Source organism: Hyalella azteca, unplaced genomic scaffold (genome assembly GCF_000764305.2).
Source record: "Hyalella azteca isolate HAZT.00-mixed unplaced genomic scaffold, Hazt_2.0.2 contig2434, whole genome shotgun sequence".
NCBI lineage: Eukaryota > Metazoa > Arthropoda > Malacostraca > Amphipoda > Hyalellidae > Hyalella > Hyalella azteca.
In genome coordinates this window covers 6,954-23,623 of record NW_025932709.1, presented here as the reverse complement: position 1 = coordinate 23,623, position 16,670 = coordinate 6,954, and the positions used below count along the sequence as shown (strand labels likewise).

Sequence of the window (16,670 nt, the reverse complement as noted above, 5' to 3'; positions counted from 1 at the left end):
TCACACAGAATAATATTGGGTCATTTTGTCCAAATAGCGACACACTAGAGTGAATATAATTATGTACATTTAAAATGATTTTACCGTCCGGTTATCCGTAAATCAAACGAAAAATCTAAATTTGACTTGAAATTTATTGTGCTCCCATTAAAACTTCATGTCGTACCGAAATCAATTTTGCATAAGCAGGCCCTGCCAGACGTAGAGCTCGTGATGTACGTGGACACAGACGTTCTCTTCCTACGGCCGCCAGAGCAGCTCTGGCGGGAGTTCGACAACTTCAACAGCGATCAGCTGCTCGCTGCCGCCCCGCCAGTCTTCATGAGGGAGGGGCGGGATGAGGTGGCGTATTGTCAAAAAAGTTTCAAGGTCTTAATTCGGTCATCCAATCACTGACGGCATTTAAAGTTAAACCCACCAAAAATCCGACGCAAAATCGGCCGGTGCGTGTATTTGAGTGAGCTTTTCCATTTAGGGCTGATTTCTTGATAAAATTTGGGGACCGCCTAAGCTTCTGCTCAAATGCTGCTAAAATGCTCGGCTCAAAGTTATCATGGGTCTGCATGAACACTAGATCGATAAATGCTTTTAGTCAGAACAAACTTTATAATGTCCTGTTATGTCTTTTCCGACTTTATAATGTCCTGTAAGTCTTGCCGAGCTTGCAAACTGCCAAAAGGCTGCTATTCAAACCCGGCAGAAGCTGACATGAGCGGCTGATTTACGCGCTCCCCGAGTCCTGGGCGGCGCCTGATGCAGAGTCGCGCCGTACATCAAAATTTGGTTTTGGTTGGTTTTCAAAATTTATCGTTCATGGCTGAGCTACCTCAGTTCGTTACATATACTGATGTTGATTTTGAATGTTGATACCTTCACAGTCGACGCTGTTCAACAAACGAGGCTTCAACGCCGGCCTGTTGTTGTTGAACCTGACGCGCATGCGCCGGTGGGGGGAGCGCGGTGAGGGGACGGAGGAAAGGTGGGGAGAGGGGGGGCGATGGGTGGGGGAGGTGCTGGATGCTCTCAAGAACCCCAACCTGGACAGTGACCAGGACCTGCTTAACTACATATTTAATCAGGTGATTAATAAGGATTAATAATATAATTCAAATAATATCAATTATAATTATAATTAAGAAATTTGTTAACCTATAATAAGATCAAGAATATTCTTTCTATAGTGAAAATATTGTATTTGTAGTGCTTTCAAAATCAAAAGAAATTTTTTTAATAATAACTTATAGGGGAACTCTAGAACTCCGAAAAATATGTTATTTAATTATATTGAGGATATATACTAATTATATTATATTAGAGCAGCGAGTTGGGGGTTCAGTACCCGTAGCAAGCAGTGAAAATTCTGGTCAGGCCGACATGTTGTAATTAGAAATGTTATATAATAACATATATAATAATAAATTTATTTGTTTTTTTACATATGAATAATAATATGGATAATTGGTCAATGAAAACATGTATTAAAATGAATATTTTAATTAATTTCCATTTTAAAATAACTTAAGGAATAGATTATTTTTTAATATTTGTTTAAATGAATTATATTATATTTTAAATGAAGAATAACAAGAAAATTTAATGAAATTTAATTAAATTAAGATAATGGCCATTATCTTAATTTTATTAGATTAACACATATTATCTTAATAAAAATTAAGATAATATGTGTTAAAATAAATTATATTATATTTTAAATGAGGAATAATAAGAAAATTAATTAATTAAGAATTAATTAAGTGAATAATCAATTAATAAGAATATAATGGCGGCCCCCCAGTCCCCGTCCTCCGTCCACTCGCTGGACTGCTCCTGGAACTTCCGTCCTCTGCTGTGTCTGGCGGGGGACTGGGGGACGGAGTGTGGGGACCTGCTGGACGGCGGCGCGTCTGCTGTCCACGGCGTTTGGGCCACAACCTGGCGGCCGTGGGGCGCCGCGGCCCCTGCGCCCACTACAGCAATATCCACGATGTCCTCATGCGTAGGATATCCCTGGACGTCTGACGTGGATTTCCCTTTTAATATCCTCTAGAATTCGCAAAAAAATTCTCTGGAAATTCGCAAAAAAATTCTCTAGAAATTCGCAAAAAAATCCTCTAAAAATCACAGTAACAAAATCACAGAAAAATCCTCTAGAAACTTGCAGAAAAAAATTAACAGAAAAATACTCTGGAAATTCGTAGAAAATTTCCCTTTAAAGGCCTCGATGTCCTCCAGCGGAGATTGTATTAAATGAATAAAAATCATGATGTATTGAATGTCCGAGGATAGCAAGAGGATTATTGAGTTAGTATTTCTAAACTTGGACATTTCTGTACATGTTATTTGAGTGAGGGATAGCCAAACCTAACCCAATATTTTAGCTACAATTATACTAAACTAATTTTATCTATAATTATACTAACCTAGTATTTAAGCTAGCCTATTTTTTAAGGTATTTAGTTTCCATCAGTTATGTTAACATTTATTAAATAAAGCAATAATAATATTCTCACTATAACGTATAAGAACGACCAAGCATACACCTCTTTTATCTCGTTGTGATCGATATTTTAAGTCAATTATACAAGAAACATTACTTATATCACATTAAAATATTTATTAGCCTAATCATTCATATGGATAATTCGGATTTTCTGATTCTCTATGAATATTGATCGCAAATAAACGACCAGAAAAACAATATTTGTTTCACTTTCTCCAAATAAAATTAAGGCTTGCTGCTATCATCACTCATTTAACCGGTAAGTGATGCAGATTGTAAAATTATTTTATTTATTTACAATAATAACCGTAATTATTTAATCTCAATATAACAGGTGCATACATAGTTTTATTAGTTTGATACTTGGAGCAACGGTCGAGCGATTTCGTGAATAAAGTAGTTTTCGCCGAAACAAAATATTGAATGTTTTCTTTACCAGCGAATTTAAAAAACGTATTTTTAACCCAAACTAACGTAAAAGAATAAATTCACTGAGTCGTGGAATTCTAAGTGCGATGAATCACAATTTTTTAAACATAATTTAGCCAAAAACTCGTATATGGTGGTTAATAAATTATAAAATAATCCGTTATTTGCGTAACGTAAATGTGACAAATAGCGGATAAGAGGAATGCGATTTTAATTAAAGTTGTCATTCGAAAATAGCAGTTAAAGAAAACTACTACCTATACTCATTCAACGGTGACGTATAATATAATGGTTAGCTCTGGATATAAACTACAACTTTTTAGATGAAATGAGTCAGATATTTCATTCATGAATAGCGCCGATGCTTGCGGGACAGTCGAATAAATTCTTGAGTAATGACGAACGTGAAAAAATCGGTGATTTTCGTAAATTTTTTTTCGGAAAGAATATCAGGCAAGCAATATCTGAGTGATCTTGAATGAGTTCAAAAGTTTAACCCCATGATTATTCATTCATTCGAAATTGCCTACCAAATATTAACTGATTCATTGATGTAATTTTGAAGCCACTAATAAGTTAATCGAATGACTTAGTAAAATAGTGAACCACCACACATAATAGTTTATTTTTTGTTTTTTTGTGCGCGGGCGCCCAATTTAATATGCAAATTTCATTACAATAACATGTGTCTATTTAATCGGCACAATTTTTTGCGCCACCAATGAACTAGCTAAAATTAATGAAGCAAGTTGCGAACCTAAACATAATAAAAAATAACTAAACTGCTTTTTTTCAAGCTCGGACGACGGGCGGCAGAAGAGAGGTGCCGAAAAGGCTACTTTTGGAGCAGCGGCCAACAGCGCCGCATAAACCGCAGCGACTGGAGCAGCCAGGTTGCCAGATATCATTTCTTTACGCTTTTCAGTTTATTTACGATTGGTTTAGCCAAAATTCATGAAGACGGTACTTCCTTAATGTATTTCACAAATTACAAATTATTAAAATTGCGTTTCTGTACAGTAACGAATAAATTTTCCAGTATATGATGAATAATGGGCTTTTTTTGTCATTTATTGTCCGCACACTTGGCCGTTTTTTAAGCCATCTGGCAACCCTGCCCGTGCAACATCTCTTTTCCATGATATGAAACTTGTGCCACTGTGACAAACTAATTTGGAACAACGCTTTCATAAATTTTATAAAGTAAGGCAATTTGTCACTATAAAATATCTTAAATATTTGAGCGTGGCCAGAAACTGTAATATCCTATCTCTAAAAAATTCAAGTCTTGTCATCGATTAATAAGGAGTGTCACGTGAACGCATATGCATATCATCAGTCAGTACTCGTAATTTTATCGAATTTTCGCTGCAAAGTTCAGCGTGTAAGTTATTTTATTCCAAAATTTATTACCAATTTTTTTCATAGCTTATTTAAGACATTCGTTTTAATCATGTCTTTGCTAAACATGGGAGGCGTGAATGTACATTTACTCAGAGATTTATGGTGAAATATTGAACGCATATGCAAAAGGATAAGTAAAAAAGATAATTCATAAGTATTTTCATAATAAATTTGTTTCTATTCATGAAAAATACCTTCCTCAACTCATTCATTGCAGATTCAATTATAGTTATACAAAATATGAAGGTTAATACTATGAAAATTTTCTATGATATATCGAAGCGATATTTAAAGACATACTGTCATAAATAATATAATTATGATACTTTTCCTCATTTATGATTTATTTATAGAATTAAAAGACGATGAAAGATGGGTAATAGTTCTAATGATATATAAACAAGACTAGGAAATTATGGAATTTTCTATGGATATTTTAGCGCAAGCAAAAACACATTAACTAATACTGACAATTTTCAAAGCTAAAGTTTACAATCCAATTAAATTGATGAAAATTCCTCCTTGTCATTTATATTGTACGGTAAAAGAAGACGCAAAAAAGTCATAGTTTATCATCTACCATAGCTTAAAACTTTGCTGAGTAACAGGGCAATGTTTAAATGACAAATTAATTATTATAAACATACAAAATTTAGGAATGCACCTCATCCTGTAGGATTTCGACTTTCTGTTTTCAGCTATCAATCTATTCAGAAGATATATGTTTAATAATAATTTGGATTTTCGTTTGTGTTTTTTAGATGGAATTACATTAGCAAGCATGAATAAGTGTTTAAAAAGAGGATTCTACGGATAATAATTACATTAGTTAATATTCATTATTATATGTTTTACGTTCTTTTGCTTGTGGTTTCAGTGTGTGTGTGTGGAGAGAGTTGAGTAGGCGAGGCCGTTACATGGACGCCACAACGACCGGCGGCCGAGACCAAGAAGATGTACCTCAGAGTCCCATGTTGGAGCGTCCGACAACAGCGCTGCATAACACGCCGCGACTCCACCGCCATCACAGCGCGCCAAGATCTAGTACCTCTGGCGCATACATAAATGCTTAGCATTTGTGATATTAGGAGAATTACATTATATATTTCTGCCACTTTTAATTTATTGAGAAATAGTGACATTAATTATCTAATTGTTAAATTAAGTTATTGCATATTAAATAAAACTTATGTTTCTCCAGGGAAATGTGGAACAGAGCCACAAATGCGAATCTCATACAACGCTAATTCATATATAAAAACAGATAAGTGGCACTATAAAGCTGTTATTGATCGAATACTTTGTTATTCTGTCAATATATTCGACCTCATTTTTTTGTTTGCGGTTTGAATTTACGACATAAAAGACATGAAGTGTAAAATGTTCCTCAGGTACGGATCCGCCCACCTCCGCCCTACAGGTTGCCAGATGGGCCTTTTTCGGCCAAATTAAATAAATTTGGCCTTTTTCGATTGCTTTTGGCCGGCAAAAATCAGCGAAAGCTTATAATTATTGATTTTTGAAATGTATAGAGAAAATCTAGGATCATTTTAAAAAGCAACAAAAAATGAATTCATACAGCGCAAGTTACAAATTTCTATTTAATATTGAATAAGGGGCCTATTTGATAATTTTTGCGAGCAGATTTGGCCGTTTTCTCTTGCCAAAGAATTTGGCATCCCTGCCTCCACGTCACTGACTCACTCTCACTGACGTGAAGTCAAGTCAGTGTGCAGGCGGCAACGGAAGAGGAAGATTGACAAAAATTTTCTCCGTGGCGACATACAAAATAGAAAACAAGATCGTTTTGGGGGGAACTATTTAAATCACCCTAAAATATTTTCTAATTAGGAAACATTAACTGAATTTATTTACGATTTCGGTCCATATTACAATGATGAAATATATTTATTTTATCTCTCAATATATATTTAGCAACCGCTTCTCAAAACATTACAATAATTATTGAACTGAACGCTTCTTATTTTAATTCTAATTGTGCGCTAGGAATTAACTAGGTACACACTAGGTAAACGCTAGGTAAATTTTGTACAAAAAATCATGCGAAATTAATTAAATGTTGCACATTTCTTATTATGATGCACATTTCTTATTATGATGCACATTTCTTATTATGATGCACGTTTCTTATTATGATGCACGTTTCTTATTATGATGCACATTTCTTATTATGATGCACATTTCTTATTATGATGCACGTTTCTTATTATGATGCACATTTCTTATTATGATGCACATTTCTTATTATGATGCACATTTCTTATTATGATGCACATTTCTTATTATGATGCACATTTCTTATTACGATGCAAATTTCTTATTATGATGCACATTTCTTATTATGATGCACTTGCTTGCATTCAGTGCACGGCAAAAGGATTTTAACGGAACTTTTTTTGCTTTTTTTATCTTCAACCAAAAAATTCCTATCGTACGATTTTTCGAAAGCTTTAGCAGCCAACACGACTTTTTCAAGGGAAAATGCTGCGGGATTAAAAACGAAAAGTTGTTCTAGCTTCTGACTAAGCGTTTTGTTATTAACACCAAAAACAAATTGATCGCGTATCCTTTCTTTAGGATCTTTAAATTCACATTCCTCCGCCGCCTCAGTCAGAGCCTTAAGAAAATCTTCGACAGATTCACTAGGATTTTGGTTCCGGTTTTGGAAACTCCTACGCAAAGTTATTATATTTTTCTTCTTGGCTTTGAAATACCAGTCGAATTTTGCTAGGATTTCGTCGTAGCTCAGCTGGGTCCCGTAGGTTCCTTCGTCAATGTTGAAGGATTGTAGGATTTTGTCCGCTTCTGACCCCATGCAATATTTGAGTGTAGCCACCTGCACCTCCTGCCGCTCCTGGTCCAGCGACGTCTCGGCCCTGAATGACTGCACACAGAATATACAGATTTATACAGAATATACATGTTTATACACATAATACATAATACATATCTACACGAAAAATACACAATTATACACACCGCGTCTCGGCCCTGAATGACTGCACACAGAATATACAGATTTATACAAAATAGGCATATTTATATACAGAATAGATTTCTACATTAAAAATATACATTCATACGCACATCGCGTCTCGGCCCGGAATGATAGCACACATAATATAAATATTTATACACATAATAAATACCCGAAAAATATGAAATACGTAAATTTATACATATATTGAAATATTTATGTTTGATGGAAGACCAGAGATAGATTTTTTTATAAATTTTCTTGTCTGTTTTGAATTGTACATTCAATGCAAAATTATACGCAAAATACCCATTTGTTCATAAAATACCCATGTTTACACAAAATGCACATTTTTACACAAATTGAGCCCATTTTGTACACAAAATGCTCGATTTCACACAAAACCCCCATTTGTACACAAAATGCCCATATCAACACGGAACCCGTACGCATACTATTCATTTCAACGCTTATTACAAATTAACGCACATAATACATATTTTCACGCATTATACCCATTTACACAAAATATATACATGTACTACACATTTCCGTTTTATTTTCTTTAAAAAAAATTCATGTTCTTCATAAGTGAAACATTTTTACTAGATTACACATTTGTAAAAAGAAAATGTTCGTACCAACACAGAATAACACATTTACATACAAAATGCGTATATTATATATCATTATATATATTACATAATGTATTATAATATATATTATATATTTATATAATATATAATTAAAGGACGATATGTACGACCTGCCGAGTCACTCACACATGAATGAATGCTCTCGTTCAGTGCCGTTCAATACAACATGAATAATTGATGAATGAGCGAACACAATTGAAAAGAAATGTGTAAATAATTCATTTATTCATTTGCTGAGTCATTAAACTTATTTTTTATTCAAGGTAGGAATGATGAATTTGAGGGATAAATGATTCATAAACTTGAAGGTTATATATGTAGATGGATAACTTATCGTGATGTTAAGTAATGAAATATATGATATGACAAGGGAGTGAGTTGACAAGGAAATGAGTTAACAAGGAAGTGAGTTGACAAGGAAATGAGTTGACAAGGAAGTGAGTTGACAAGGAAATGGGTTGACAAGAAAGTGAGTTGACAAGGAAGTGAGTTGACAAGGAAATGAGTTGACAAGGAAGTGAGTTGACAAGGAAGTGAGTTGACAAGGAAATGAGTTGACAAGGAAGTGAGTTGACAAGGAAGTGAGTTGACAAGGAAGTGAGTTGACAAGGAAGTGAGATGACAAGGAAGTGAGATGACAAGGAAGTGAGATGACAAGGAAGTGAGATGACAAGGAAGTGAGATGACAAGGAAGTGAGATGACAAGGAAGTGAGATGACAAGGAAGTGAGATGACAAGGAAGTGAGATGACAAGGAAGTGAGATGACAAGGAAGTGAGATGACAAGGAAGTGAGATGACAAGGAAGTGAGATGACAAGGAAGTGAGATGACAAGGAAGTGAGATGACAAGGAAGTGAGATGACAAGGAAGTGAGATGACAAGGAAGTGAGATGACAAGGAAGTGAGATGACAAGGAAGTGAGATGACAAGGAAGTGAGATGACAAGGAAGTGAGATGACAAGGAAGTGAGATGACAAGGAAGTGAGATGACAAGGAAGTGAGATGACAAGGAAGTGAGATGACAAGGAAGTGAGATGACAAGGAAGTGAGATGACAAGGAAGTGAGATGACAAGGAAGTGAGATGACAAGGAAGTGAGATGACAAGGAAGTGAGATGACAAGGAAGTGAGATGACAAGGAAGTGAGATGACAAGGAAGTGAGATGACAAGGAAGTGAGATGACAAGGAAGTGAGATGACAAGGAAGTGAGATGACAAGGAAGTGAGATGACAAGGAAGTGAGATGACAAGGAAGTGAGATGACAAGGAAGTGAGATGACAAGGAAGTGAGATGACAAGGAAGTGAGATGACAAGGAAGTGAGATGACAAGGAAGTGAGATGACAAGGAAGTGAGATGACAAGGAAGTGAGATGACAAGGAAGTGAGATGACAAGGAAGTGAGATGACAAGGAAGTGAGATGACAAGGAAGTGAGATGACAAGGAAGTGAGATGACAAGGAAGTGAGATGACAAGGAAGTGAGATGNAACGCTATTCCTGCCTGTACAACGCTATTCCTGCCTGTACAACGCTATTCCTGCCTGTAACGCTATTCCTGCCTGTACAACGCTATTCCTACCTGTACAACGCTATTCCTACCTGTACAACGCTATTCGTACCAATAACACCTCCACCACCACAAGACTAACGTCAACTGGTACAGCGTTAGCAGGACCTAGCGTTATCTTAACGCTGCTGATAACGCTTATCTCTTATCAGTGATTATTTTAGATCATGACGTAACCCTGGTGACGGGCATATATATAATACTATATATTGTATAAGAAGGAATTGTATATTATATGGTTTTTATAGTATGATGTATAAGAAACATTTTTTATGAAATTTAATTATATATATAATAATATCTCGTAGCTATTATTTTATGAGACATAATTATATTTTATTTTGTGATATATAATATAAAATATATATCGTAATAAAGGAAATATATATTATGCGTATGCAGCTTTAACTTGCTTTGCTAACTTTATATTATACCAGTCAAGTGAGTTTATTATTATTATTATTATTATCATTATTATTATTATTATTATTATTATCATCATTATTATCATTATTATTATTATTATCATTATTATTATTATCATTATTATTATTATTATTATTATTATNAATATTCACATTCTGAGCAGCTAAGAGGTTTTTTAGAGGAATGCTTATGAAGAACATGCCTCTTCAGCTGGCCCTTAGTCACACAAGAATATTCACATTCTGAGCAGTCAAGAGGTTTTTTAGATGAATGCTTATGAAGAACATGGCCTGTCTCTTATACACATCTAGATGTGTATAAGAGACAGATTATAGGCTGCAGTACGCTAGTCTCGGGTACGAGTGAATTTGGATCAGTGCTCTTCAATATGTGTCTATGAATTATTGTATTTTAGATTATTGAATTATCTTTCTGTATTTTTCATTTCGAGGTATGTTTATTTGTGTCATTTGTTTGTCTCGGCAGGACAGAGCGAAGTCCCTCTCCTCTCAGTAGTCTCTCTATAGTTTAATAGTCAACCTAGTTATGATCGCGATACTAAACTCTTATTGAATAAATATAAAACCTTTTTATCAATCAATTGAACCCAACATCATCACACGGGGATACGAGCGTGTCACTATTTGGACACGATGACATATTTGTTGTAATGAGTGAGTGCGTTTTTGAAGCATCGAGACACTTAGAAGAATGAGTGTGTTAATTTGTCCAATTACTGACACACTTTCAGGTCGTAGCAATGATATGTATTTTTTTCGGACCAAGCTGAGTCAGAATGACCCACACAGGGGAAAAAAGTACATCGCTGTCTGATGCACTTATCGCTGGCGAAAGAAATAGGTGGGTCAGGATGACCCACTTAGATGAGTCAAGAGCGTCTAAATATCGTCAAAACAACTTTTAACGTCACAAGTGAGTCACACCTGGAATTTAAAGGGTAAGTAAAAGGTCAGTTTGACCCAAAAAGGAAGCCGGTGAGACAAAAATTAAAGCGCATCACTACTTGGACGCGGGTGATTCATCTATAAGTGGGTCATCCAGACCCACCCATTTCTCTCAAGGTAAGTACAAAACTGTCCACAGCTGCTAAGTCGGTCCTATAAGGATACTCCGCAAGGCTGCGCCTTTCGAATGTCATTTGTTATTGGACCCGTGACGTCACCTGGGTCATTGTGACGTCACCTTGTGATTCAAACTGATTTGTAACACTGTTTTTTCTTAAAATATCTCTAGTCGCATGCAGTAAATAACTTTTTGGGGGGCAATTTTTATCAAATAAGTTTTTTTAATTGTTTCAGAGATGACACAGAAACAATGCGTTGATCTACACTACTGTATTTCTAGTCTAGTCTACTTCTAGTAGCTAGTATAGTCTAGTCTTGTCTAGTAGCTACTTCAAACTATCGTCAGTCATGAAAAGATCCGGTCAAATATGTTATGTTATGTTATGTTATGTTATGTTATGTTATGTTATGTTATGTTATGTTATGTTATGTTATGTTATGTTATGTTATGTTATGTTATGTTATGTTACCAAAACAGTATACCGTAACCAAAACAGTATACCGTAACCAAAACAGTATACCGTTACCAAAACAGTATACCGTAACCAAAACAGTATACCGTTACCAAAACAGTATACCGTTACCAAAACAGTATACTGTAACCAAAACAGTATACCGTAACCAAAACAGTATACCGTAACCATAACAGTATACCGTAACCAAAACAGTATACCGTTACCAAAACAGTATACCGTAACCAAAGCAGTATACCGTAACCAAAACAGTATACCAAAAGTTAAACATACTGCATTACCCACTTTGGACAGACGATCAAATGTACGTAAGTACAGACAGCCCTTTGAACGGTACCTGTTCCTTAACTAGGGACTCTTTGTGTAATAATAATATGTTAAAGTCACTTATTCCGATATTTCTGGTGTAGTTAGACGATTAAATATTTTTGCTCAAGGAGCACACAAAAAAGTTCAAAGGTTACACATCAGAGTTTCAAGATTGGTGCATGGAGTTGCGGGTTCGAATCCAACTATCTGTGACAGTTTTGGTCAAACCGGCGTGAAGGCTGGGGGTTAAGCAACTAAAAATTGGGGCAGTGAATTGCATGTTCGAGACCCGAAACAAGCTGCGAAAATTCTGTGGTGTTAGAAATCAGCGACTGGTCTAAAGACCAAATGAACGCTTACACCTCTGTTATATTATTGTTGTTTATTAAAAAACTCTTATTTATTGGTTAAATACAGTTGGTACTAAACAGCCGAGTGTAGCGAGCCTCTAAGACCCTAAAGTGAGATCAGGTGCCTAATAAAATTCACGGACCGCTTAGGCTTCGGCCGTACAGTACAAAGGTATTCCGGGTATGCTTGGCCATTCGATCGAAATCAGCTTCAGACTAGTTTCTGGTCAGAATCTCCTTTCTGAATATACTATGCAAAACTATTACTATTACTATTATCACAGTACAGTACTACTATTCTCAACTGACTATACTATACAATATACTGTTCATTCCTTGAGAGAATGAGCTGTATTGGCCTGGCCGAGTCATGCCGAGCTTGGCTGAAGCGAACATTAGCTTCTGATTTACGCACTCCCCGAGTCCTGGGCGGCACCTGATGCAGAGTCGGGCCCGCGTCTAAATTTTGTTAAGGGTTGTGCTTTTTCCCTCTCAGAATTAAGAAAATGTAGTGAAGAAAGTTTAATTTAATTAATATGAATAATTCTTTCTGACGTAACTGGATAATAAAGTTAAGATTAATCAAGCGACTCAAAGGCAGGTGCAAAGTTATGATCGACTCATACGGCACTTTTGTAGGGAAATGAAAATAAAATTTTCGGATGAATTTCGTCCGGTTTTATTGAAGTAAACATAGGAAACTTCTGCATATAAATCTAACTCTCGTGTTTAAGTCCCTGACCGAACCTTGAAAGAAGTATTTTAATCAAAAGTGAGAGTGCCTTCCCTCGGATGAGAGTGGCTACCCTCTGATGTTGGTGTCTCCTTCTGATGTTATAACAGTATACCGCAACCAAAACAGTATACCGTAACCAAAACAGTATACCGTAACCAAAACAGTATACCGTAACCAAAACAGTATACCGTAACCAAAACAGTATACCGTAACCAAAACAGTATACCGCAACCAAAACAGTGTACCAAAAGCAAAACATACTGCATTACCCACTTTGGACAGACGATCAAATGTACGTAAGTACAGACAGCCCTTTGAACGATACCTGTTCCTTAACTAGGGACTCTTTGTTTAATAATAATATGTTAAAGTCACATATTTCGCTATTTCTGGTGTAGTTAGACAATTAAATATTTTTGGTCAAGGAGAACACCTAAAAGTTCACAGATTTAATTTCAGAGTACCAAGATTGGTGCATGGATTTGCAGGTTCGATCCTAATTACTTGCGACAATTCTGGTCAAACCGGTGAGGAAACCGGACGGTTAAGCAACTCAGAATTAGAGCAGTGAATTGCATGTTCGAGACCCGCAAGAAGCTGTGAAAATCCTGTAATTTTAAAAATCAGCAAAAGGTCTAAAGACCAAATGAAATCTTACACCTCTATTATATTATTAATGTTTATTAAAAATGCTTCTATTTATATCGGCTTAATGCAGTGGGTATTCAACGGCAGAGTGCAGCGAGTCTCTAAGTCCCTAAAATGTGATAGGGTGTCTAATGAAATTCATGGACCGCTTATAATAGGCTTCGGCCGTACACTACAAAGTTATTCTGGGTCTGCCTGGTCACTCGATCGAAATCAGCTTCATATTAGTTTCTGGTCAGAATATCCTTTCCTATATTATAGTCGCTTGAGAGAATGAGCACGATTGCACTGACTGGGTCATGCCGAGCCAGCAAGCTGCCCAGAGGCTGCCCTTTAAGCCCGGCCGAAGCGGACATTAGCGGCTGATTTACGCGGTTCCCCAGTCATGGGCGGTGGCTGATGCAGAGTCGTTCCCGCATTTAAATTTTGTTTTGGGTTGTGCTTCTCCGTTCTCAGGCTGAAGGAAATGTAATTGATGGAAATCCAATTGAATTAATATGAATAATTATTTTTGACGGAACTGAATTATTAAGTTAAGATTAATCAAGCGACTCTAGGGCAGGTGCAAAGTAATGATCATTGCATACGGCACTTTTGTAGCAAAATGAAAATAAAATTTTCGTATTAATTTCATCCGGTTTTATTGAGATTAACATAGGAAACTTCTGCATATAAATCTAACTCTCGTGTTTAAGTCCCTGACCGAACCTTGAAAGAAGTATTTTAATCAAAAGTGAGAGTGCCTTCCCTCGGATGAGAGTGGCTACCCTCTGATGTTGGTGACAACCCTCGGATGTCAGTTTCTTCCCTCTGATATTAGCATCTTCCCTCTGATGTTAATATCTTCCCTCTGATATTAGGATCTTCCCTCTGATGTTAATATCTTCCCTCTGATATTAGGATCTTCCCTCAGATGTTCATGCCTTCCTTCGAATGTCGATGTCTTCCCTCTGATGTTGGCGCCTTCCCTCTGATGTTATTACATTCCCTCTGATATTAGTATCTTCCCTCTGAACTCCCATCGTGTAAGGACGTTTCCCCTCGGATTTAATGCAGGACGCCGGCCGGGTCCACGGACTTGGCGAAGCCGATCCTGTTGGTGTCGAAGTCGAAGACGGTGTACCAGATCCCGATGAAAGGGTCCCCCAGGATCCAGAGGTTGAAGGGGGCGTTCAGGCCCCCGATGGTGGAGATGCACACGTCGGGGGCGCCCTCCTGGGACTGTACCAGGATGTACTGCTCTCCTGGGGGGGGGGTGGTGGTGGGTGATAAGGTTGAGGGTTATTATGATATATTCTTTATTCTTTAGGTAATATATTATTAAAATATATGACGATTATGACGATTATGACGATTATCCTAATATATTATTTTGGGAAAAATGATACATGATATACGTATGACGGTTATCGTAATAAATCATTGATTTAGGTAATATATCTTGTGTAATAAAAGACGATTAACGTAATATATTTTTTAGGTAGTATCCCAGATCTAGTATATAATGATTTTCCTAATGTATTATTTACATAATATATCATTTGTAATATATGAAGATTATCCTAATATATCATTTAGGTCTTAAATATATCATTTAGGACGTTCAAGGATCGAAATTTTATTTTTTAAATTGGAATTTAATATGGCATGTTATGATAATATTGTCAATTATCCTTCTCAGGAAGATTACATTTGTGATATCATGAATAAATTATTGGTCCTATAATGGAGGATGGGTAAAATATCGGTGTTTACTCACCAGGGCCCAGTTTACTCACCAGGGCCCAGTTTACTCACCAGGGCCCAGTTTACTCACCAGGGCCCAGTTTACTCACCAGGGCCCAGTTTACTCACCAGGGCCCAGTTTACTCACCAGGTCCNAGACAGTTACTCACCAGGGCCCAGTTTGCTCACCAGGGCCCAGTTTACTCACCAGTGAGGGCATAGTCGACGCCGTTGAGGGTAAAGTCGAGGTTCTCGAGGGTAGGAATGCGGCTGCAGTTGATCTGAGGGAACACGCATATAAATTAATGGCTCATTGTCCGAATAGTGAAGCATTTCTGCCTTTTTGTGGGTCATCTAGACCAAGTTTGGCCAGGGAAAAAAGACGTGTCAGTAATATTTTGTATATATTGTAAATATTTCCCATATATATATTGTATTTTTTTAATATATTGTGTATTTTTCGTATATATTTTAAATATTTTAGAGTTTGACCCGTTATTGACATTGTAACAGTCGGTACTGGGCCCAAGCAAGGCCATGGCCCCACTATGGCCCCCTCACCCACCAGGTACTCGGACCCCACGAGGTGTATGGCCCCCTCATCCACCAGGTACTCGGGCCCCACGAGGTGTATGGCCCCCCCTCACCCACCAGGTACTCGGGCCCCACGAGGTTAAATTAATATAAATATATTAATTAATATATTTATTATATTAATTAATGGGAGTACACAAATTAATATAAACATGCTAATTACTATATTTATTATATTAATTAATAGGGGAACACAAATTAATATAATATGTATAAATTGATGGCGCTTTGTCCAAATAAAAATAGCGCTGTGGTTAGGACAGGGAACAAATACATGTAAGCAATATTTTGTATTTATTATAAATATTTTGTATTCATTGTGGATATTCTGTATTCATTGTGGATATATTGAATAAATTATAAATATTCTAAATCTACAGAAAATATTTTTTTCATAATGTGAACATTGCTAGGCGGCTAGGCGGTGACCATGACTTGCACCATTGATATTGTATCTGTCGAAACTAGGGCCCCAGCAAAGCCGTGGCCACACGGGCCCTCCTCACCCACCAGGTACCCGGGCCCCACGAGGTGTATGGCCCCCCTCACCCACCAGGTACTCGGGCCCCACTATGGCCCCCCTCACCCACCAGGTACTCGGGCCCCACTATGCCCCCCCTCACCCACCAGGTACTCGGGCCCCACTGGCCCCCTCACCCACCAGGTACTCGGGCCCCACGAGGTGGATGGCCCCTCACCCACCAGGTACACGGGCCCCACTATGGCCCCCTCACCCACCAGGTACTCGGGCCCCACGAGGTGGATGGCCCC

General features: G+C 37.0%; 1 protein-coding gene across 1 annotated transcript in view; it reads right to left on the bottom strand.

Annotated features, from left to right (window-relative positions):
• Positions 1-14,242: 14,242 nt before the first annotated feature.
• The window catches only part of LOC108674695 (cathepsin D-like), a gene marked incomplete at its 5' end in the record, with an annotated part of 7,085 nt that continues 4,657 nt past the window's right edge, over positions 14,243-16,670 (bottom strand). The window contains 3 exons of the mRNA XM_047885564.1: positions 14,243-14,824; positions 15,514-15,586; positions 15,913-15,947. Of these exons, the coding sequence (XP_047741520.1) occupies positions 14,628-14,824; positions 15,514-15,586; positions 15,913-15,947 (305 nt within the window). The remainder of the gene's footprint in view (positions 14,825-15,513; positions 15,587-15,912; positions 15,948-16,670) is intronic.